This window comes from Diachasmimorpha longicaudata, chromosome 9 (assembly GCF_034640455.1).
Source record: "Diachasmimorpha longicaudata isolate KC_UGA_2023 chromosome 9, iyDiaLong2, whole genome shotgun sequence".
Taxonomy (NCBI): domain Eukaryota; kingdom Metazoa; phylum Arthropoda; class Insecta; order Hymenoptera; family Braconidae; genus Diachasmimorpha; species Diachasmimorpha longicaudata.
The window spans coordinates 5,991,512-6,015,006 of NC_087233.1; the positions used below are offsets into that span (position 1 = coordinate 5,991,512).

General features: G+C 42.5%; 1 protein-coding gene across 2 annotated transcripts; it reads right to left on the minus strand.

The window, feature by feature from the left end:
- Positions 1 to 2,569: 2,569 nt before the first annotated feature.
- Positions 2,570 to 14,779, minus strand: LOC135166157 (protein decapentaplegic-like). 2 transcript variants are annotated; one of them, XM_064128204.1, is made up of 3 exons: positions 14,281 to 14,779; positions 8,982 to 9,334; positions 2,570 to 5,904 (listed from the first exon to the last, which is right to left on the minus strand). In XM_064128204.1, exons 2-3 carry the CDS (start codon positions 9,298 to 9,300, stop codon positions 5,054 to 5,056), a joined length of 1,170 nt encoding a protein of 389 aa, XP_063984274.1. In that variant the 5' UTR covers positions 9,301 to 9,334; positions 14,281 to 14,779; the 3' UTR covers positions 2,570 to 5,053. The 2 variants fall into 2 exon arrangements, with proteins under 2 accessions (XP_063984274.1, XP_063984275.1); XM_064128205.1 differs by lacking the exon at positions 14,281 to 14,779 and adding an exon at positions 11,486 to 11,743.
- Positions 14,780 to 23,495: the final 8,716 nt, after the last annotated feature.

The window sequence follows — 23,495 nt, forward strand, 5'->3', positions numbered from 1 at the left end:
GGGGTTGAATATATTCATAAAGTACAAAAAGCCCGCCTCACATTATTCTTCAGATTTTTTTTATTGAGATGCCGATGATGAGTCCAACTGATTGAAGAACAGAAGGTCCAAGACCATTTTTGGTTATCGAAGGTCTGTCATCAAATTCAATGGCGGTAGATCATTCTAGTTTTATTTCCATCGTATAACTCAAGCCGGGTCGACGTCTTTTTATGGTAATTCAAAATTTGCGGGCTTAGGATTCCTCGATTTTGGTGGAAATATTTTCCTTCTTTTCACTATTCGGAGAGGAGTGTGTTAATCATTTTTTTCGGGTCTTCATACTTTTCATTCGGCTCGGTTGAAGTTTGGAAGAAATATGAAGATAGAATCAGTGTGAAGTCGTGAAGGTTAAATTGGTTCTGAAATGTATGAGTTTTAGATCGATATCTCCTGATTTGAGGTAGATAGAGGAATTTTTGTTGGAATATTTTTTAGACCTGGAGAGAAGTGCCTCCAACAAATCCGTTATTTCTTCCAAATCCCCAATGCTGAAGATTTGCAAGAGCTAATATTTATCAACTATTAAGATGTCAGTGGTTCCAATCTTCAGCCCATTCAAGCATTAATTGCCCTATTAATATTAATCGTTCGATCGATTATAAAAAAAAATCCTCCAGTGTTGCATTAATTTATCGCCGAGGCGAACCATTTTTATAAATAATTTTTTAATGGTTCCATCATTTAAATATTTTGATTTGGAATTTTAACAGGTAATCCCCTGAAAACATTTTTCTCCTCCCAGTTCATCCCCAACTCAATCTCCTAACGACACCAGTAAAATAAATCACTCTATCACTTAAATCCAATTAACAATTGTATCCCCCTAATGACGCTCGTCGAGCCACCCAGCATCACCAGCAGACCCTTCTCCGGGTGAATCCCAAAGTGACAACAATCAAATAATCCTAATTCTCCGAACAAATTATCGAAATTCTCGAAATTCTCTGAAAAATAAATTCCACAAGTTCCAGCCTACCGGAAAGCCTTCCCATGTCTCCAATTTTTCCAAACCTCAATGACACATACATTCAACATCACCAGTCGGCACGTTTTCACCCCACTCATCGCCTAGACTACCTGAAATTGTCATTAGGCTTGTTAAGTCCTTAAAACAAGAGGAAGAAATCGTGCCGAACTCCGAAAACAAGGACACCGAAAAAACGAAAAGGTTTCTTTGTAGGGGTCCCCTAGTGCCGTCATATATCGATATATTTCTCCTTGTTCCCGTGGATTTTTATCTCCTTGGAATAGAGCCATTACCTTTGTTGGATAGTGGTGGTCATCGGGGTCCCTGGGAATAGATGGGCGGGTTTGGATACAGAAATGGAAGGCAATGAGGAGAAAAAAAAACTGAAACAGAACGAGGTAAAAAAAAAAATGACAAACGAAAAAAAGGCCCCTTCTCCCCTCCCCCATCGCCGCACCCCTTTACATAGGACCCCAAAGCAGACTCGAGGTGGATAAAGGATGATGGCACGAGGACCAGTTGGCAGTGCCCTGGGGAGGGTCCATTGGGTCCGTGCGTGCGAGTCTGGGGGGTATAAAAAAAAGTGGGGAGGCAAGGGGGGAGACTCCCGTGTGTGCTGAAGGGGCCTTATGTCCCCTACCCGAAAGAGACGATGGAATGAAGAAAGAGGAAGTCAGTGAGCGAGAGAAAGAGAGAGGGAGGAAGAAGAAAAATGAAAAAAAAAAAAAAAAAAAAACAAAACAGCTACAAAAATTAAGAGTGAGAGAGCGCAGGGGGAGGGGGTAGGAGGGGCCTTATATACCACAGCGAACCGCATTCTCTACCTGTGTGGTAAAACGCTCACTCAGGGGGGACCCCAAGGGGCATTCTAAAACAAAGACCCACTCGAGCAGACCTAACATAGAGGGGAAGGCCCTCCACCCCCTCCTCCAACTGCTCGTTGGGCCCCTCTTGCTCATTACGAAACAATTTACCTTTTATTTTTGGTGAAATTCAGGGGGTTAATACTCAAATTATTGCTCTCTAAAAATTTTTTTCGTCTTCCATGCTTATTTTTTTTTATCTACAGATGACTTCCTCTGGTCTCTGAGTGAGCTCAAAGGGGTGATTATTATTCCCTTCTCTCGACAATTTTTTTTTTTTGAATTCCTCGTTGCTTGATATTCGTTGTTTTTTTATTCTTTTAATTTCTTTGGGGCTCTTTTAGTTTTGGTCTCTTGGTCCTTTCGTTCCTTTAGCCTCTTTGTCTTAAGTGAATTGTGCCCTGTGGGATACTGATGATTCATTCGAATAAATCTGTCTTATTATTTTTGTTAGGGTAGGAGGGAGGGAACTTTATGGACTGTCGACACAGATACACAGTGTGGGAACAGGATTCTTTCGGGGGAGATGAATCAATTTTGAGTGGTTTTTTGTGGAATGAAAATTGCAGTGGAGTTTTTTTTTTTCTCATGAATTCACATCAAATTTATTCGCAATTTACACAAATTTTCGATTGAAAGACTTGACAATTTGATTAAAACTCATCGTGATGGTCCATTGTGAATAGATTCAACAAGGTTCTGTTTAATAATTATTAATAATATTAATAATCTATATTTTCTAAAAATATACATTGCTTAATACTTTACAATGAATAAATTATTTACAAATTCTTTACAACGTCTCCTGCATAATCTTCGATCAAACTTTGTCGCCTTATTCACACATTTTACAGATATCTCAACACTGGAGATGAAAATTGAAGATGAACATAATAAAAAAAAGTCAATAGAGGACAGACAGAGGAGCAAGAATTAATATTAATTTTCCTAGAAAGAAAAAACATCATTTGTACAAATATACACACGTAATATGGATTAACCCTCGCATCATCATCCACTGCTCATCAATTTCTAATAATAAAACAATAAAAATTGAAACATAAAAAATAAATAGTAATCCTTAAAAGCAGGTACGGTTTAACTTCGAACAATTCTAATTCAGATACGCGGTAAAATTTTACACCACTAACTTCGCACTTGTTACAATCGTGGAAGGAGAGGGAGACAATTGCAGATACAGAGCACAATGTTTCAATGAGAAGATCGATAATCACAAATAAATTAGTTACGCAGTATCACACGTCTCATTGTAAATCCGAAACTACGCAGCTAATAAATGTTCAATGGCATTTTCACATTCTCATGAATTAGTCACACGTCACAACAATTTTTGTTCGACTCCATTTTAACCGACAATTGACTTATCAGAATTTTTTAAAAGCACATTCCACCATAACTTCATGATCAAGCACATTGTCACAGTTGAAAAGGAATTGGGAAAAAAAAAAAATTCGTTGACTCTCGTATCTTTCCTCATCATCAAGAATTCATTCCCCAGAACACCTGTCGTCCAAGCATGCACCAACACGCGTACCACAATCATTGGAATTTTCTCCAAATCGTCAAAAGCTCAAAATACCAAATCTCATCCATCATCAAACCGACATATCAATGAATAACCAGTGACGTAGAAATGACCATCACATTTTTTCATTTCACGAGAAATTTATGATCGTCATATGACACCCTGAGACTTCCCCCACAGCTTCTCTCAAAAAATGTATCAAAATTGAGAAGTCATCGTGAACCGTCTAGTGATGTGCCATTTTTACTGGTATTTACACCCAATTCACCGATTACATAAGACGCATCTTCGAAAAAAGGTCACAACTGATTCGTAATCGAAAATTTTCAACTCAAAAAACAATTCCCACTGATAATATCCTCATTAACCGGTCGCGTTACAAAAAATTCTCATAAATAAAATCTGTCCTGTGACATGTCATAAAATTTTTGCACATCTCTATGCACAACGCTTGAAACATTCTCCGAGTCCTCTTTTTTTTTTTTTTTTTTCGGTATTTCAAATCGGTTGCTACGGAGACACACACAAGTGGCACCTGCGGATGCTGCCGGTGGTAAATCTGATACCGGTTTTCTCTACAGCCTTATTAATAAATTATATATACGTGCGCGAGTGCGAGCAGCTCGTGAGCGCACGATAGACGTACGTACCAACATGCCGTTGGTGGGGAGAGAGACTTGGAAGATAAAAAAAAAAGTATCATAAAAAAATAAAGAATCAAGGAGGTTCGGGTTTTAGCCTATCGCGCTCACCGATTCTTCCAGCCTTGTTGGAGAAGGCGAATAGTGTACATGAGTTTGCCCCGAGTCCAGTTCACACATGTACATAACGTATGTAACGATAAAACCCAACGTTCCAAGCTCCAACGTCTCCATGGAATATATATCCCCATAGGCCGTCGAGTTTGTTAATTACTGAAGCTGTCGAGAATGCGGCAGCGTCACGCACTCAGTTCTCTATCCTTTATTTTAAAACATTATTTTTAAAATATATCTTTTTATTTTGTCCACTTCACAACGCTGTTGGATACTTCTAACGAGCGTTGACGAAGAAAGACATCTGTGAGGGCCCGATCAGCTCTGGTCAAGTGGAAACAAGAGAGGATGCGGTAGAAAAAATATATATATATGTATATGTACATATATACACACATATATATATATTGAAAGAGGTAAAGTTGGTGGGGGTTGAACTGAGGAGGGACTTGAGGGCAGAACACCGTCGGCACAATTAAATCCCCACCTGTACCCCATTCCAATCCATTCGAGTCTGCGTCATTAAATCGTCCATTAGAGTCCGGAACCACAGGGGCAGAACAAATCATTGGTGAGGATTCCTCTCACCCTTCCACCCCTTACCACCCCCTTCGTCCACCCACTGTTTGGTTGTTTTTTTCGCCGGCGGGGGCTAATAACACTAGACGTGGTGTCACGCTGCTGGAGAACTCATCTTCATTCTCGTCGACGCCCCACCCACTGGAGGCACTCGTCACCTTGGATAAATGACTTCACATCACAAAACCGATGATTTCATTAATACAGTCATTCGAAATCATTGAAAACTCAGGATCACCTGCATTTTTCTATCGCGTCATCGGAGGAGAAGCGATTAGCCCCGATAACTGTCCTTCGAGGATCAACGACAGCCACATCCGATGACCGCCATGTCCTGATAATTCTTGAGGACGACCTTGTTCTCCTCGTCGAGGTACAGCATGGAGATGGAGCTGAGAGCTGTCGGTACACAACAGGCTTTGGGTACCAGGGATGGATTCGCCGAGTAGACGAGATTCTGGACAATTGCGTGATTCGTTGAATTGAGATGATCAGACAGGGGAAATGGACAGTCGCCGTGACAGTAGAAGGCGTCGTAGCCGGGTGGTGCTACTATCCAGTCATTCCATCCAACATCAACAAAGTCAACGTAGAGGGGATATCGTCGGCAATTTTCTCGTCCGTCTTTGCGACGTTTTTTCCCACTGGCAGCTCGTTTCACACGTCTCTCCATCATCTCTTTGGCGGACGCCATTTTGTTGCGTCCATCGTCGGTGTATGTGTACAATGTTGGGCTCATTGATGGCCAGATGTCGGGGGACTCGGTGGAGCGTTTCAGTCGGACGTGGGGATCTTTCTTGAGATTTTCACCGATCACCTGCACCAGGAGGCCGTGATTTTCCCGACGTTCTGCCAGCCATCGGGAGACAGCTGGTTGGACATCGAGATTTATCGTACTGTTGCTTCGTGTATCGATTGTCTTACTGTCGATCAGTCTCAGCATGGGTTTACTGCGGCCCTTCAATCCTGGACGGACTATGTCGTGGACTAATATCCTTGCCAGGTGCCTGGATTTGTCGGTTGCGGGGGGAAGGGCTGTCCTGGATAGCCGGAGCTCCGAGGCTTTGAGGCTCTCCTCCAAGGGAACGCTTGTCACGTCGAATGATAAGCGAAATTTGTTTGGTGACTGGAACTTGTCATCCACTGGAGTCTCTGGAAACAGAGAAAGGGAATAATTTATTAGATGATGGGCTCTGTGGTTTTTGGCCGATATCACGGAATCCAGGGGGGATGGGAAAATTTTTATGAGAACCTTTTTTGTGGGGAAAATTGAGGGCTACAATTAATGTAATAACAAAAAATTCGCTATCTCTCTCAGATTCGGAGATATGTCAACTTGAATATCGGCAAATTGGAACTGGTAATGTTCATCTTGTTGATGTTTTTGTCTGTTTGCAATGCGTAACAAAAATTCGTTCAATTATTTTGATTTACGAGCCTCTCGGAATGTTCACCACAATTTTCGGGCAGAGTATGGCTTCCCCTATCTCGAAGAGACGAAAAAAATGAACATTCGTTTGACGGTAAGAGTCCCGAGATAAAGAATCTCGAATGCACTTACTCGAGACGACTTTTAAACCGGTAACTTATGAGCTTCCCTGGGGTCCCTGGAATTCCATACTCCACCGAGAAATGCGTTCCGTTTTTCCATTTCTCTTTCCACCAGCTATTTTACTCACTCCATGAAACAATTACAGTCCTTCTGTATGTTTCCAGCCCCGTGAAAATAACGAGTCTCGTCAGCTTGTCAATATCACCGTAACAAGTGGAAATCGATCTGAAGATCGATATCAATGGACTATCACTGAGTTCAATAGATCGAGAGATATCGCCCGAGCGCGTGATCAACGATCTCAGAGGCCCTGTTCTACCCCACCTCTGTCACCGGCACTTTGGAGGAACAAATGGAATTCCAGGAATTACAGATTTAAACTTCTCCCGGACATTTTCTCCACAACAAGTGACAATTGTTTTAAACAACGAGTAAAATTAATGTCAATATTACTGGTCAGTCCCTCCCACCGGTTGTCAATCCCCCCGGCCCTCCCCGAATTAATTTCCACGTTTATCGTACCCTCTCAGCCCATATCTCGTGTCCAGAATGATCACATGACATTTTCCATCTCTAAAAAGGTGTCACGATAGTGAGACACCTCAGTTAACATAGAAGTACGCCCAGACCCGTTATGCACCGATGCAACGAGTCACCTTGAAGTTGCCCTCCCTCCCCCATTACCTCCCCGTTCTCCCTGGCGAATCGAACCTTCTCTTTGGATATCACTATTTCAAGTTGGGGCAATAAACAAATCGATAAATAATCAAATTGAAGGACACCATCTTTTCCAACAAAGCAAAGAATAAAACATTAAAATTTGTGCAATAGTTATCGGCCTAGTGTTGGCACACGCTATTTGCTTACTATGTTGAAGCGTTTAATTGGAGTTTTCACGGGAGAATAAAAACATTGAAAAACGTGACGAGTGGATGACCCCATTGTTGAGTTTTCTGTTTGAATGAGTGTTGAAATAGCAGTTTCATTGTTACCGAGAATAAATGTGGCGTGTGGTACCCGGGGGGGAGGGGTGGCTCGGTATAATACGTCTAACGGCCGAGGGTGCCCCAGTGGTCCCGCCGGCGTAACGAATTTGTCCCTCTTGTGATAGTTTCACTGTTGCTCCCTCGATCGCTGACTATTTCGCCCCGAAAGTGGACCATAATTCATTCCCTCAACGTTTTTGGTCGTTATTTTCGCATTAGGGGTGGGCGGAAGTCGAGGGGCGCTCGGAATGACGAAGAAATTCAATTGAATTTTTTTTTAGTCCAGTGGAGGACTTGAGGGGCGGTATTGACACCTCGGAAAGTTGGGAAAGGGTCGGGAATGTTATTTAAAAAATTCTGGTGGCCGATCCTCGTCGCCTACCGCAGGGGGAGGAAAATGTAGGGAAACGGACGGGTTAATTGTTTATTTAAACACTCAGGGTTTTTTAATAGTGTCAATGGAATGAGTCCTTGATGGTACGGAATGTCTGGTCAAGAGTTTAATTGTTGATTTTGTGCGGAGAGAAAAATATTCGGTAAAATTACGGATCAGTTCCGGGTTTTTTTTGGGAACTTTTTGGAAAAAGTCCGAAATGTTTTGAAAAAAATATGGAATGTTCAGGGAAAAAAGACTTGACTGTTCCGTAATTTTGACTGAATATTGTGTTGACTGGGAAATTACAGAAGAGACGGAAAGAAATATTTGATAGGAATTAGACCTTTAGAGGGTGAAACTTGGGACGAAATGACAATCAACCACTTTGAGGTCAGGTTTTGTTGGAAATACTAGACCTGGGAGGCCAATTTCGTGATAAAACTAAGCTTCGTCCCTCCTTGGGCCCCCTCGACGTGCAATTCTCCCCTAAAATTCCTGTCTGTGCAGGTGCTTTATTTTTAAACAATTTTTCTGTACGCGTGGGGGTGCAAACAGATCATATATTCCTTTGAATCCCCTGAATATTTCGTCACCTTCAAATTGTTCCTGAAACTGGGTCCTAACGGGAGGTATATGAGGCTATTGTGAGGTCGGGACAGCGGAGAAATAGTTTGAGTCTCGAAAGACCTGGAAATAGCTGTTATTTCCTTTTATCGTTCCAGAGGTCGAAGCGAGGGAATCGATTGACACTCGGGGATGAGCCCTCGTAGGTCTCGAACTCCGTTGTTCGGATAATCCTGAATTTAGCCTCACCAATCACGACTATTGCAGGAAGAGGTGCGCCAAAATAGACCGACCGGGTAAGATGAGACAATGAAAAGTGGTGGCTACTTGAGAATTCAAGTGAAAGAATAAATTTTTTTCCATCTCGTTTGCATCAACTTCTCTTGATTTATTATCTCTTATTTATTCGCTTTTGTCTTTACAATACAATGTTATTATAATTTACGGCTATTGTAGAGGTGAATCCCACACCACTCCCCGAAAATTCGGAGACCAAAATGTTTAGGGGGCCATGAAAGGGGTGAAATATTTTTCAGGACACGAGGGCTAAAATCGAGAGTTTAATCGGTCAGGGCTCATTCAATCCTCGCATTTGACTTCCAAGTCGACTCTGAGGCCCGAAGGAAGACTGAACGAGTATTAAGGCCCCGTGAGGAGCAGAAAAATCGACTCGATTCGGGCTTTCCCGCGGTCCCCGGACGCTGATGCAAAAATTCGATTGATGACTTCGATTTAAAATCTATCAACTCACCAATGTGATTGAATGATCGCACTGTGTTCGCCGACCTCGCGTGTATTCCACGCCTGGCGATGTTCGCCATTTTAATTGTATTTTGTTTATTGTAGAGCTGCCACAATGATTCAGGTACGTGAACTTTGGAGGAGGGCTTGGGCCTCTTGGTGAAGCCAAGGAGTGACAATAAACTCGCTTCGAGATTCGCTGTCGCTTGTTCACGCTCTGTGCTGTCTAGTTTGTTGATAACATTGCTGCCTGTTGTGGTTGTTGCATTGACAAGTAGTGCAGACACTCCCACTGTCAACGCCAATCTCAGGAACAGCAATGTGCGCATCGTGACGTCCAGTCACTGGGCACTATGCCACCTTCTGTAAAAAAAATGAAAAAAATTGTCAATAGAGGTGTATATATATAAACAAAGGTAAATGGTATATACTACCACTGAAATAGTAGGGAAGGGTTCATATATAATCAGGAAAAAAATATTCTGAGGACATATTCATTGAGAATAATAAAAAATGTCTGGATTTGTTTCAATTGAGGAAATTACGGAAATTTTAATCGGCTGGTGATTTCGGTAAGATTGTTAAACATTTCGGTGGTAAATATTCAGAAGTCAGTCATTGGATGGGACATTAGATCGTATATTTAAATAAATTAGAGAATTTTCATCTTCACGTCGTTGAAAATTCTGAGGCTATAAATTAAATTGTAGTGACTCCGAAGAATTTAATTATGAGGTTTATTTAATTAAGTACTCAATTAAGTGAATAAATTAGAAAGGCTACCGGGCCCAAATATGTGGGACTTTTTGAGGCTCATAGCAAGTGCAATACTCTGGTAATGAGCGCTTCATTACACTTTCAATCTAGATAAACATCACATAATTGGAACCAAAAAATCTCCGAGACATAGAGATAAATGTGATGAGCAGGAAAAATAGCGGAGAGTTTGGTTGGTTAATTTTCAGTCTGAGAGTTCCAGAGGTGATGAAAGGTCACCAATACAGGTAAACATAAATTCAGGTAGAAGGATTGACCTGTGAAAGACCCACAGAGTCCTCTCCAAATTTAACTAGAGATTATCGTAATAAATATCAGGGAGTACTAGGATTTTCCAACTAATTCGATGGTGTCATGAATGAATGGTTCGAACTATAATAAAAATGGCTGAAGAGTATAAATTGTTGACAAATGCTTTTTAAGAATGTCTCAGCAAGCCCAGAGAAATTCTTTCTCGAAGAAATATGCCCCGCTGCTATTGGGAAACTCCTGCCTCGAAAATTGATAACAAAAAACGTTTACACTCCATAAAAATCGCCGACTATTTCGTCAATCACCTCTTCAACACACGATAACTATTCAAATGAAGTTATTTCAATACTCCCACACCCTCATGCACCTATACAATATCACTACAATTTTTACCGTGCCCATTGAAGCCGGAAGAGTCGAAATAAAAACGGTTTCGTTCGAGCCCCGATATAAATCAGTGACGAGAATTAATTTCGATAACTGAAGGATAAAATACGAGAGAATATCGTAATAACTACGCATGCTTTATATGGTCTTGTGGGGGGCCGGGTTGAGTGTAGATGGTGGCAGAGAGTTGGAGGGTACGAGACGGCAAGGCTGCGCCGGGTGCGCGAGCTAGAGCCAAGCTGTCTGCTCCCGACGACTCTCCGACCCGTAATCTCTACCGCCGGATCTACAGCATCCAAGTGGCCGCCGCCGCCGCCGCCACCGCCGTCGCCACAGCCGCCGCCACCGCGGTGGCTTCTTCATTCCCTCCCTTCCCCCCTCCTCAGCCCCTCGCCACTCCGCCATCACAATTAAATTCTCAATCAATGTGCCATCGATTTTTATTTCTCACTCACTCGCACGTATTTGCATATTTTATTGTGAACCAACAGTCAAGGAACAGGGGAAGGTCGACTGGCTTTGCATGACGCATCTCCCCCGATGATTAGCCGGAGTGTTTAGCATTTCCGGATGCACCGGAGATTATTTTTTTGGGGGAGGTGTCACTGAGATTGAGGGAATGTTGATTGATCAAATTGGAAAAATCAATTTTTCGCGATGAGGGATTTTGGAACGACCGGTGACGTTGATAAAATCCGCCATCTTGTTATATCTCAAGCACGTCTTCGTGTTCGTTAAAAAGTCTTGAGGAATGTGAGAGCGGTTGCCAGTGAGTGATTAAAACCGGCTCGACATTTTCAAAATAAATAATTTAATGGTGAGTAAAAAGTGCGGGTCTCGGTTTTTTTTTGGATTAGATTTTTTTGATGGAAACTTGACGAAAAAGGATTTTGGCGTAGCTCAAGTCACTGAGAGTCTGATAATTAATTGAAGGGATTGAATTAATTGAAAGTGAATTCAGTCAAATTAATTTACGTTAATTATGGGGATTAATTGGTGCGATAAGGACTGAAGCAGGAGCCGAGTGCCAAAGGGCACGATAATTTCTGCCCATTTATTCTCTTTATGAAATCGTGAAATCGGTTAATTCGCACTCACTATGATCACACGAAGTCTTTTCGCGGAATGAGATTCTCTCGTCTCGAAGAAATGTTCAAGTGTTGCAAAGCATGAGTTGGCATAAATTCATACTTTCCCGGTCTGGCCAGTCATGATCTCCAAGTACGGAATTTTTATATCGACGAGTACTTTCAGTATCGATTCACTAACTCTATAAAAATTCAAGTGCCATTACTCCAAAAAAATCGACCCACCTGCGAAAAATGCCAACGCACTAGACCACAAACTTTCCCATTGATATCTCCTCAAAATCCGTGAAATTTTCTAAAATTTTCACTCCCCCCTTTCCCGCGCACCCCCACCAATTATTCCCACCATTCAAAAAAAATCTTCGCTCCCCAGCTACACCCGACGTCTCCACCCCCTTCCCCCCATCTCCAGTCATCCATTCAATTTAATTTTCCTCATCAAACACCGCGACAACAGCGTCTTAATTACCAAATCACCGAGACCCCTCCATCACTCCTTTAATACCCCCTTCCCGCAATTACCCCCCCTCGTCATTGGAATATTAATTACCCCCAATTCGTCATTCAAAATACCTTTCCTTCTCAATTTGAATTTTTCCCCTTGATAATTCCCCCAAAAATCCCTAATGATTCAATATCAATAATGAAACGTCTAAAAGTTTTGTCTCAAAAGATGAAAGAAGACGAGATGGGAGCGGAATTATATCCAACTTCTCGGTCCGTATCCGCAATGGAATGCGGTCCGTGTCTTGGAATCCGCGGGACGCAAGTTGAGGGAGAGAAGAAGGAGCGAAAACGCGCCAGTCAGAGCGAAGAGCAGAAAGGATATAATACGAGCGGGGCACCGCAATATGTATGTGTGCCTCTGTATACACTTCCCCGAGGGGCTAGGAGGGGGGGGAGGTGGAGATCACAAGGGGGTGAGGTGGGCAGGGGGTGGTGGGTATCTTCATTCTCCTTCTCCAGCTCGTCTCATCGGTTACAGAAAACTCCTTGGCTTCTCTCTTCTCTTCTCCTCTCGACCCCCGCACCACCCTCTACCCTCTCCTCCTCCTCCTCCCCCCCAGCATCCGCGTCTTGTATCGGTTTTACGAAGGTAGGCATTGGTTGTGTGGTGTAGCCGATTGGGCCACGGTGGAACGCGCGCTCTCGCGTTATACGGTCAACAAGTAACCAACGTCATCGTCAAAAATAATCGGGGCCAGTTTTTCATATTTTTTTTTTTTTATGATTTTTGAGAGATTGTTGGTGACTGATGGCGAGAAAATATTCATACGGTTGACCCAAAAAATTTCAGAAATTCTATCGATCTAGAGATCTTTCAATTTATCTGAATTGAAAGTGATTGAAAATTGTTTTTTTTTTTTATTTTATTTATCGGAAGTGAATGATGCCGGTGGTGGATGACAACAGTTGTTTTTTAGTAGAATGATGTTTACTACTGATGTGGATTGAGGATAGAATGAAAATGAAAATGACTTTTGGAATTTGCGTATGTTCATCGGGAGATATATTTATTTCTTTCGAGTCATTAGGGTTGAATTATGTTGATTGTGTTGTTCTGGAAGATTATTATGTTAGTTGTAGGATTAAGGACGACTCAGGAATGTTAGATATTTATTTAAAAAATTATGTTATTAGGGGAGTTGATTTGAGGTTCTGTGGAACGTAGTGATCTTCAAGAGCAATGAGATTATCATAATGATGGTTCATTAGGGCCTCCTGGGAATGACTCAATCGAAGAAATATAATTTTGCAAGAGTTAATACTTTTTTCAGGTACAAGAGTACTTGACACAAGTGATTTTTTCTTTTAGTATAGACCTGGAGCACGTGTGCTTTTGAATGATATTTTTTATTGAAAGAAAGGACATTGATGATGAGGAATTTTCGGACGCCTAAAAATCCCGCTGTTATAAATAAATAATAACGATTGGAGCAGGTGCATGAAGAGATCCTGATGATTATCTGACTGTTTATGGAAATTGAATTGAGATGTTTGGAGAGGGACTTGATGCACTGATGCCCAATGATTTGCGAATTTTTATTCATCGATGACTCTGTCGACTCTGTCTATTTTTAATAATTATCACAGGACCTGAGGCAGATCGCACGATTTTTGTTACATCATTTTGCTCGGGCTAATTAAAATCTACGAAAAAGTTTCTACAAAAATTACGATATCATCTCCAAACTCGCAAAAATTCCTCAAAAATTCATAATCTGATTGTTTTGCCGCCTCGAGAGGCTCAAGAGTCATTCCCAGGGGACCTAATTAGGCTTTAATTCCGCCAATCTTATTCCTCCTGACGATGACTATGTTGCACCGAACCTCACATGAACTCCGTTAATGAACGACTTTTATTTCTAATTAAAATTTTTCATTTCAAGGAAAGAATCGATGATTTTTTCAATTTCCATAATTATCCTCGAAGTTTACCCAATTTAATAACTAACAGGATCATTAATATAATTAACATAATTCAATCCAACAAGGAATACCTACTAACAACTTAACTGGAGCAAAATTCTGCTAAAAAAAATTATTTCTCCGGAGTGAAAACCCCTTTAACAAAAATATTTTTTTCCCAATAAATTCCTGGTATCAGAAGAGGTGATCCTGATTCCCATAGTATAGTCCTCGCTTCAAATAATTGGAGCAAATATTTTTCCCCCCCAAAAACACAAGTCCCATCGCCATCTCCCAACCCATCGAAACGGAAATAACTACAAATATCCCCCCCCCCCTAACCCCCTCCCCCCCAACGACAACTTCAAAAAACCACAAAATAATCAAAAACCTCACCTCTAGCTATCCCTGAGTCTGCAATCCGCGCAATCACGGCATCTCAGCGTGTCCATACACCGATAGTTACCATATATACCATACACTTGCAATCCAACACTCACCACCATTCACAATCCAGCTGTAACCAGGTATTGACAATTGTCAAAATTCCGTGTTGTGTATCACACCATTAACCCACCCAAACTCCAAACATCCAAATTGCTCCAACAATCGTCTGGAGTGATTGAGAGCCACAAAAACACCAAAAATTTTGACAGAATCACCAACAATTCGGGTTCTCACTGGTTAATCGCACGATATCCAAATCAATTGGTTGGTCAATTCGTTGGATCCTGGTGATCGTGATTACCACGGTTGAATGATATCCAGTCCAGTGGAATTTAAAATTGAGAGAGAAAAAAAAAAAATATGAAAAATGAGGAAAAATTCGTCCGACACGTTCGACAGTCGTAGTGTGACTACCAGTGACTACTGTGGCACAGTGAGCCGTCGCACCGATTCATACATATACAACTGTATACTACAAACGTTTGGGGCCAGTCCCTTTTTACCCCCACCATAATCACCTCCACCTGTCTTGTTGGAATATTGCCTACGTCTCTACCCCCCTCCCTCCCTCCACCCCTCTCCCACCACTTCCTACCCTCAACGACGGTCTCTCTCTCTCTCGATTTAATCTGTCTCTCTCAGTCTAGCTTCGACTAATATTATCCCCACCAGGATGATCTTTCTCTTCGTTTTCTTTCCACCAATACTTAGCACCGGTGTACGTTATGTTAGTGGGGTATTCTACGTCTTATGGGCCTCGCTTTCTTTTTCTGGTGAATTTGTTGTTTCTCCCCCTTCGCCCCATCCAACCCCCGGCCGCCCCATGGCCGCCTGGGCCTGTTGGAGATGAGGACAGGACAGGAGGGCATTGGGGAGAGTGACTTATGCGCTCCGATACCCGGAGATACCGGTGTCCAGGGGATTGTCCAGGGATTTTTTTCCTTCTGACATTTGGGGGTGAGTCGCGGGGATAGAGGGAAGGGGAGGGGGAGATGGTGGAGTGATGGGTGCAGGGGACGGGGGAGATGGAGAGGGGTCTTCTGGAGATGGCGATGGGTATGAATGAAGTGGAAGTCTCTTTGGAGCAGGTTTAACTAGTCGGGGGGGCCCACTTCGGTCATTCATGATGGAAAGCGTAATGCTAATGTGTTCGGGGGATTTATGATGTGGGAATTTTGGGGTGATGAGTTTATCGGGATCGTGGGGGGAGGGGCTCTTGATGAATTGGGGACATTTGGGGGAAGTGGGATTTTTTGGGAATTATCGGTGGTATCGGTGGGAGAATACATGGAAAGAAAATTATTGATAAATTGGGCGACGGTTCCGTAATTTGTCGAAAGAAAATTTGGTGAAAATGAGGGAATAGTTATGGAGATTGTCAGGGAACCTTCAGGAAGAAGTCGGGGGAGTTCTGAAAAAATATGGAACGTTCAGGGAAGAAATGCGTAACTCTTCCGTAATTTTTGCTGAATTTTTCCCTTTCTGCGGTCGTTTATCAGCACAAAATGACTGGTGAAGGACTATTTAAGCGCAGATTAGGCGACAAATATTTATGACAACCTGGGGAACACAGTTTTAGGACAGAACCCTTTTTTGACTAGTTGTGGTCCCAGCCCAGCGCTGTTTAATCCGCACCAACTTCGGGAATTTCAAGAACAGATTAGTCCTCCCGAGACACAAACTTTTCATCACGTACTCCATCCAAAGCCGTAATTATTTTCCTACGGGCTGAGCCATACCTCAATTTCTTATCTACCGGTATATCATCGGGTTGGCCACCTTGAAAACCAACAATGATCATTCACCCGTTCGAAAATCGGCCTCTGCACCCTCGACCTCTCCGAAATCCGCCTCTGAAAGTGACTACCAACCAGCACCCGACGCAGCTCATCCCACTCCGCCAATGCCCACCGGGTCCATCTCACTCTGGTACCCCAGGATTATCATCCATCGCTCCGGACGACCAATTCACTTAAACATTACTCCCCGCAACGACCGACTCCGCTCCTCCATCAGTAGTCTAGCCCTATATCCGCACAGCCACAGCCGTCTCCTCCACAACTTTTTCATTACGTCTTCACATACCAAAAAATCTACTATTTTCCCTGAAAATCCAAAGCGACTGACCCCCCTGATATTTCCCCCCCCCCCCCTATCACCCAGTGCCCAGACCCCAGAGGAACCTGTCCACCCCCCCGGGGGGTGAATAATTCATGGAAAAATGGCGGAGCAAATGAGGATGAAATGGTGAGGTCCATTGGCCGATTGATGGGACGTTTGAATTCGCTTCGGTTCACGTACAAGCGCGCCATGCTGTCTGCCCAATTCCCCCCACCTATCCCTTTTGTAAATACTCCGAGAGAGAAAAAAAAGCCCACAGAAGGGGCAATAAAAGAGGGCCACTTCTCTCTCTCCCTCCCTCTCTCCCTCTGCCCCTCCCTCACCAGTCAACCATCATCAAAATTGGTAATTCAACAATTTTGCGCCATTTCCGCTTGGCGACTCAATCGTCAACTTGAGATTTCTGGGAAATGCCCACGCGTGACCTCACTCTGTCTGCGAAATACTTGAAACTTAGTGTCATTGCTAGTATTTTAATCCCCCTTCTTCCTCACCGAGGTATTTAACAAAATGAATAGCCTCGGTGACTCCGGGGGATCGTGGATTGATTGATGTGGTGTACAGAGACAGTACCAGTTGTTAGATGATCATCGTATGCTCAACTTTTAAGGGGACAAGGTACCAATTATCAATTAGGACAAATGCTAATTTTTAGTCGCCATTCAAAGGGCGGGAGGGAGGGAGAATGAGTATCTCACGGCAACTGACTGAGCAACGTCCGTTTTCAATTTAACGCTATCATGACGAAGTTCAATCTGAAGTTTGTAATGAGTTCTTGGGATTTGTGGGGTGGAGGAAGTTCTTGATGACGATGCACTCTTCCGGATGATGCAGTTTTTTTTTGGGGGGTCGTCGGCGGGTTGGGAGTGAGCGGTGGGATCGGTGCGGTGAGGGAAAATTGGGAGGGAGATGGGGCTCGAGGTTTCGGGGGGTCTTCAGGGGGAGTTGTGGGGTTTAGGGGGATGTTGAAGCTGGGGAATTTGGGGAAAGTCCGGGGATCGTTGGTCGGGGAACGGGCACGTCGGTGGTCGGGGGGTTTATGGGGGAATAATTCGGCGGGAAAACGCTCGGGTCGACTTAGCTTGCGAGGTGAGCTTTCGAGGGATATCTAGGAATCTGAACTGGATGACAGGGTTTTCGGTGCGACCTTTTGTGGGGTACAGAGAATTGGGAGAAAATGGTGCGCTGGAATTGACAGGAAAAATTGACGTGTGAAAATTGTAGATTGGACGGATCCGTAAATTAAAAATCTGTGAATTAAAAAATTTATAAAAACAGTAATATTGCGATATTAAAAGAATTTTTGGAAAAAATGAGGGAACGTTACGCGCCCTTTCCGGGAACTTTCAGGAAAAAGTCCAGAACGTTCCAGAAAAAATGAGCATTTTTACTGAATATTGTTTTGACGGACTAATCACGGAAGAGGCGCGTAATTTTTAAATAATTTTTCTCTTCGTGTGGGCGATGCAGTCAATTACAGGGAATGATAAAACAAGCTGTCAAATTATACCTCCACTTGTCGGGAATATTTCCACCTGTCAAGAAGATAGGGGGTGTCGTCATATTTCTCTCCAAAACTTTGACTTCCATAAACATTTCGTGAATGAACCGCTTCGAATTTTCTGACCTAGTCCACTTCTCTGAACCCCCTTCGTACTTCTCTATTCCGGGAATATTTTCCCAAAAATTTGACTTCAAATTCATGGAATTAACGGAGGTGTGGGTCTTCGAGCAAAGTGGAGACAGGTGGCTCACGCCGGTTATCCTCAATTACTCGTGCGTGTCACTAGGCTGTTTCAAATGAAATGGATCGCACGGGTCTACAAATAGGTCAGTTTCCTGAAACCCCTTGACCCGCTTAATGACCCGCTGAGGTCCACCAACACTTATCAACAATCTCAAACGACTTATCACGAAAAAACCCCAGATAAACCTCGCCCTCTCGTTCTCCTTCCTCCCCATCCCCGCCGATCCTCCGCGATCGATGTCGGTCCACCCTTCGCTGACCACTCACCCCCCCCACCTCCCCCTCCTCAAAAAGAACCTCCCCCATCCTCAATCACCACGAACTCCCTCCCTCCGAGGACATCCCCAGAATAATCCACATCTCGTTCCCAAATTAACCCGCCCTCCCCCTCCCAATCGAACTACAACTTCTCCGTTAATCAACAGGAAATATCCTCCCTCCCTCCCTCCCCCCCCAATCAATCTAACCTTGATCCCCAGCCTCAAATGCAAAATTCCTCATGACCCTCGCCAATAATCGATTTCCGTTTTACCCCGAAATCAATCTTGAACGCAGGAAGTTGTTAAATATAAAATTAATTTGATTGAGAAGTTATCCTGCAAAAAGGCCCAACAAGAGAATCCCGAAAAAAAAAAAAAAAAAATGAAAAAAATCTTCTGCCGGCAGCGGGTTCGTAACACAAGGGTGAAGCCGAAAATGCGGCGTTGAGGTTACCGAGATGTTCACTTCTCCATCTCTCTCATTCCCTCTACACATCGCTGAGGGATATCGTGTGCGCCCGGTTAGTGCCCCGCCCCGGCTTCAGGGTCGTCTTAATTACCGGGTGGTCCAGTTCGAAACCCCATAAATATTCCGCTGCGGCGGCCACTCAAAGACAAAGAAAGAAACCTACGAATCCTCTAGAGTGAATATACCTTTTTCTTGTCTCTTAATTTTCTAGTTTTTTTTTTTTCTCGTCCTCTCGTGTGACTCAAAATTACCGAAAAAAGGCGCCCCCCGAGAGGACGAGATAGCACGAGCTATGCAATTTCTGCGAGGGGTGGGGGTGGGGTGGGGGGGGGGGGGGGGGAGAAAAAGGTGTTTTTATATGTATATATTTCTTCGGCGCTATCTGCCAGATACTTTTCATATCGGTATCCTCACTGAGTCCCAGGGGGAGGGCTCGAAAAAAAATGTGACACGGTGAGAGATTATTTTGTTTTCTTCGTTCAGGTAAAACTTTTGGGGGAGATAAGAAAGAGGGTTCCTCTTTTCATGTCATCCGGGTTAAATTGAAACCGGTGTCTAGAGCCTCCCACGCTGCTGGTGTATTTTACAAAGGGGGTGAGGGGGGAGAGGAGAGGAGGAGAATGTATTTTGCGTGAGTCATGGGCGAGAGCGCGATGGAAATGTCGGGAGCATTTGCTAATTGTTACGTGGGAATGTCTCATAGAAATTGATTTGAGGTTAAACCGAAGCCTCTGGGTGTATGAAGTATTGCGATTTTTTTTGCAATAACAATTTTTCAGGCGAAAAACTGCTGCATTCGGTCAGGTCAGCGGTTGAGCTGATGACGCAGAGAAAAAAATTATGTTAAAGGGATCGATGCCATTGATTTTCTTCGGTGAAAAGGAATTGAGAGTAGCTTTAAATGGTTGGGGTAATTAATAATGATTAAATGAAGGAGAATGATTTACTTGTGGGGGGCTGTGTCAGGGGGAATTCAATAAGCGGTTTGAAACGAATTTCTAAGTGAGCGATGATCGATGTCTGTTTGTACTGTCTTACTATTGATTGACCCGTTACGTTCAGGTAATTCGGGTGAATAATTATTTTCCCGCGTGATGAAACCATAGTGTTCACGATATTCATCCGAACGTTGGAAATTAATCATCCCCGGAAAATTTGAGGAAAAAATCGGTGAGAGATGAGTCAGTGGAATTTTCACCGGAAATTCTTCAGATGTTTCCTTCCACCCTGAGCGCTCAATTTTCCGACAGACGTGACGCGAGTCGAAGGAATATTTCCATTGGCGAAGTAAACAAGTGACAGGATTAAATGATTTTTTCACAATCGATTGTGGATTGTGGTTTTTCCAAGATTGGTAGTAGCATTTTTATAGAAAATTTCTCTCCGTTCAGAACCTCGACTTTGTAACTACTGATGCATGAGTCAGACAAATTTCCATGTCATAAAAAGAAGTCTTCGTAAGTGTTTTTCTCGACTCTCCTCACTCATTTTTCAATTACGAGTGTTTTTCTCACGATTGCGCGTAATTGTATCTCTCCGTCTATTAATATCCACCTGTTTAGCCTTAGACCGACAATTCCGGAATTCCGAGTTGATATGATACCAAGTGCTGCTGCCTTGTGTATTTCGCCAGTCATATCTTCACGTTCAGCATAAATAATCTTTGCACAAGAGCCTCGATTATACAATTTTTTCAAAACATTTTTATGGCGCTCCATAAAATATAGAAAAATATAAAAATAGTGGACAATAATAATTTCCCTCTATCACCCCACCCCGGCCCTTAATATCTCAAAATTTTCAATCTCACATTAATATTCTGTATCAAACACCATTAAATTTCCAATAAATTGGAAATTTCATAATTTTTTCATCGACCCCCTGTAAATTTCTGCCAAATACCCAACGGATAATTCACAAGCGAAAATAATTTTTATTTCTCGTTAACTCTGGCTCCACCCACATGCGATCCTAAAACAATGCCCATTACTACCAATTTTCGATGAGCTGTCATCAACCACCCACGGTTATACCGCGTTGGATTGGGTTGAAACGCGCGGCTTTGACTTTAACGGGGCGATGAGGAGGGGTTGCGCGGTACTTTGGGAGGCGCGGGAGGGACAGGGGGTATATAACACACTATCATTTGTGTGGTCCGGTGTTGCTTGTCGGCACTTGGGTTATGGAGTTGAGAAAAGAATATAAGACAGAGAAGACCACCTTCGTGGAAAGACCACTTTGGGCCCCGGCGAGAGAGTAGAGTGATCCTCTTGAAACAAAAATGAAGAAGAGAAGAGACTGAAAAACGTGAAAAAAAGAAGAGGAGAAATTGTATATTCAACCACGCGCGCACGAGACCTGGGGAGACCCTGAGAACGAGACTGTGGGGATGGACCCATGGTGTCTACGATGATCACAGGTGGGATTTAAGATGATTGTTACTGAATTCTTTCTTAAAAAGGAACAACATTTTCATTCAATTTTTTTCCTTTTGTTCATTCATCGTTATTCCCATGTTTTGCCATTTTTCATCGTAAATTAAATCTGTACATTCCCATTAGTCAGAGGTAATTTTACAAAATCAATCATTAGTAAAATTCTTAAAAGCGACTACACATCTTTCAATTTTTTAAATTAATTTTCCTTCCAATTTTTTTCCCATCCAAGCAATTTTTATTCAATTTATCTCTCGGTCTCTGAAAATTCGTCTGCAGTTGCGATTAAAATTCCGAAAAAATCCACCAGCACCGACGAAATAAATTTCCCAATGCCACGACAATTTCCCTTGTTCCAATCAACTCTAGAGGCATTAAACCCCACCCGAGATTCAATAATTGTGCAACGCATGCAATTATGTAACATTTCAACTCCCTACACCGCGTAATAAAACGCTGTAAATTTCCAATACACAATAATCCAGTGGTGCAAATACTCAGCTCTTCTCAATTCCACGAAGAGGCTGAGGAAAAAGACGAGGAAAAAAGAGACGAAGAAGAAAAAAAAAATGGAGAACCGATATACACGTATGAATTATTAACCATTGAGGCAGGAATGCAACGAGCCATGTGTGTATCTTCGAAAGTCCTCTCAATGGCACCTCGTTGTCTAACGCGGAGAGAAACGAATGAAGGAGGCACACATACACTTATAAATATATGTATAAACGCTTGAAGAAAAGTCGAGGAGTGCCCACCTGGTTGGACTCATCAGCCAGCTGTGGAATAAACAGGTAGATAGAAACACTGCCTTCCTCAATATGTGTACACAAGTCCCAAGAATGCCCATTTTTTTTTTTTCATTCTCTTTTTTTATTTCCAGCCTCGTTTATTTCTTCTTTACCCAGGTGCAAGCAATTATGATTTAAATACTTTGAAAAATCGTAGGAGATCTCAGTGGTGATAATTTTATTCTACTCCAGGTGTTTTTCTCATATGTAATTTGCTGTTACCTTCGGGGAATTCATGAACGTACGGGAATTCATTAGTTGGCTGGCCACATCTTTCGTGGATTGAAAATTAATTAGAGGAGCTATTCAGGTAGAAATGACTCCCGTTATGGAAGTGGATTATTTAATGGAAATTTAAATATATTCATGAGGAGTTTATTCTGGTGATAATTGATGAGTGAGGGAAATTCAGTTGTTGATGATGTGATAAAGTGGGAGATGAATGAGATAATTCACTCGGATAATTATTTAATTACGTGATAACTTCGGTTCGAGGACAACAATGACATTTTGGGGATAGTTGACGATAATTTTCAGGAGAGGAACAGGGAATTCGATTCATTTAGAGTCGACAAGGCTGGCTTCGATATTGGGCCCAGCAGTGGGCCCATCCTGGGGTCCTAGAGTTGAATTTTGTTGGGGGAATTTCTGTCGAATATTCCGCACTCAGATCTATTTTTTTTTCTTCTCATGCAGCTAAAATTTGAATCTTGAAATGTATACTTAGGTAATGGCATTAAAGAAGGGCTCGTTCAGTGCAAAAGAGAGAGGTGTGACCGTAGAATTGATGAGGATACTGGCGCACGCATAAACTCAAGGCAAAGTGCCTACAAATATTCATCATTTCACAACGCCCGAGAGTAAAAAAAAAATATATCACGTGCACAAGAGAGATGAAGGAGATTCTTTTTTCAATTCAAAGGCAAAACAACATTCGCCTTGGGTATAGTGTTTGCCTTCTCGTGAGGTTTCTTTTAAAAGCTTGGGACTTTCGGGCAGCGGCAGACAGCGCGTCGCCCAAGTCCCCCAGGCTAACTCTTCTAGATGCTGTTCACTACGAACTTGATCTCAAACTCGCCAGTTTTTTTATTTAAAAAAATGCAAAAAAGTTACCATCCAGTTGAGACAAAATGTTGCTTCAAACCGGTATTTTTTTCCCTCTCGAGTTTTATTTTCAGGTTTGAAGTGAAGGCTAATTTTAGAAGTGGTAATGTCGACCAGATCACTATTTATTCATTTGCGAATGAAAATCAAACAAATATTTTCTTTTCGGGTCTTTTCCGCCAGAAGGTAATAATTTGGATATTATTTTTTGGGAAATAATTTATGTCAATTTGTTGA

What these genes read in the sequence shown, in the direction of transcription:
- LOC135166157 (XM_064128204.1), bottom strand. Translation starts at nt 9,300, where the DNA reads ATGCGCACATTGCTGTTCCTGAGATTGGCGTTGACAGTGGGAGTGTCT. An exon ending in GCGATCATTCAATCACATTG is followed by an intron (nt 5,905 to 8,981) that starts GTGAGTTGATAG and finishes CTCTGTTTCCAG; the next exon opens with AGACTCCAGTGGATGACAAG.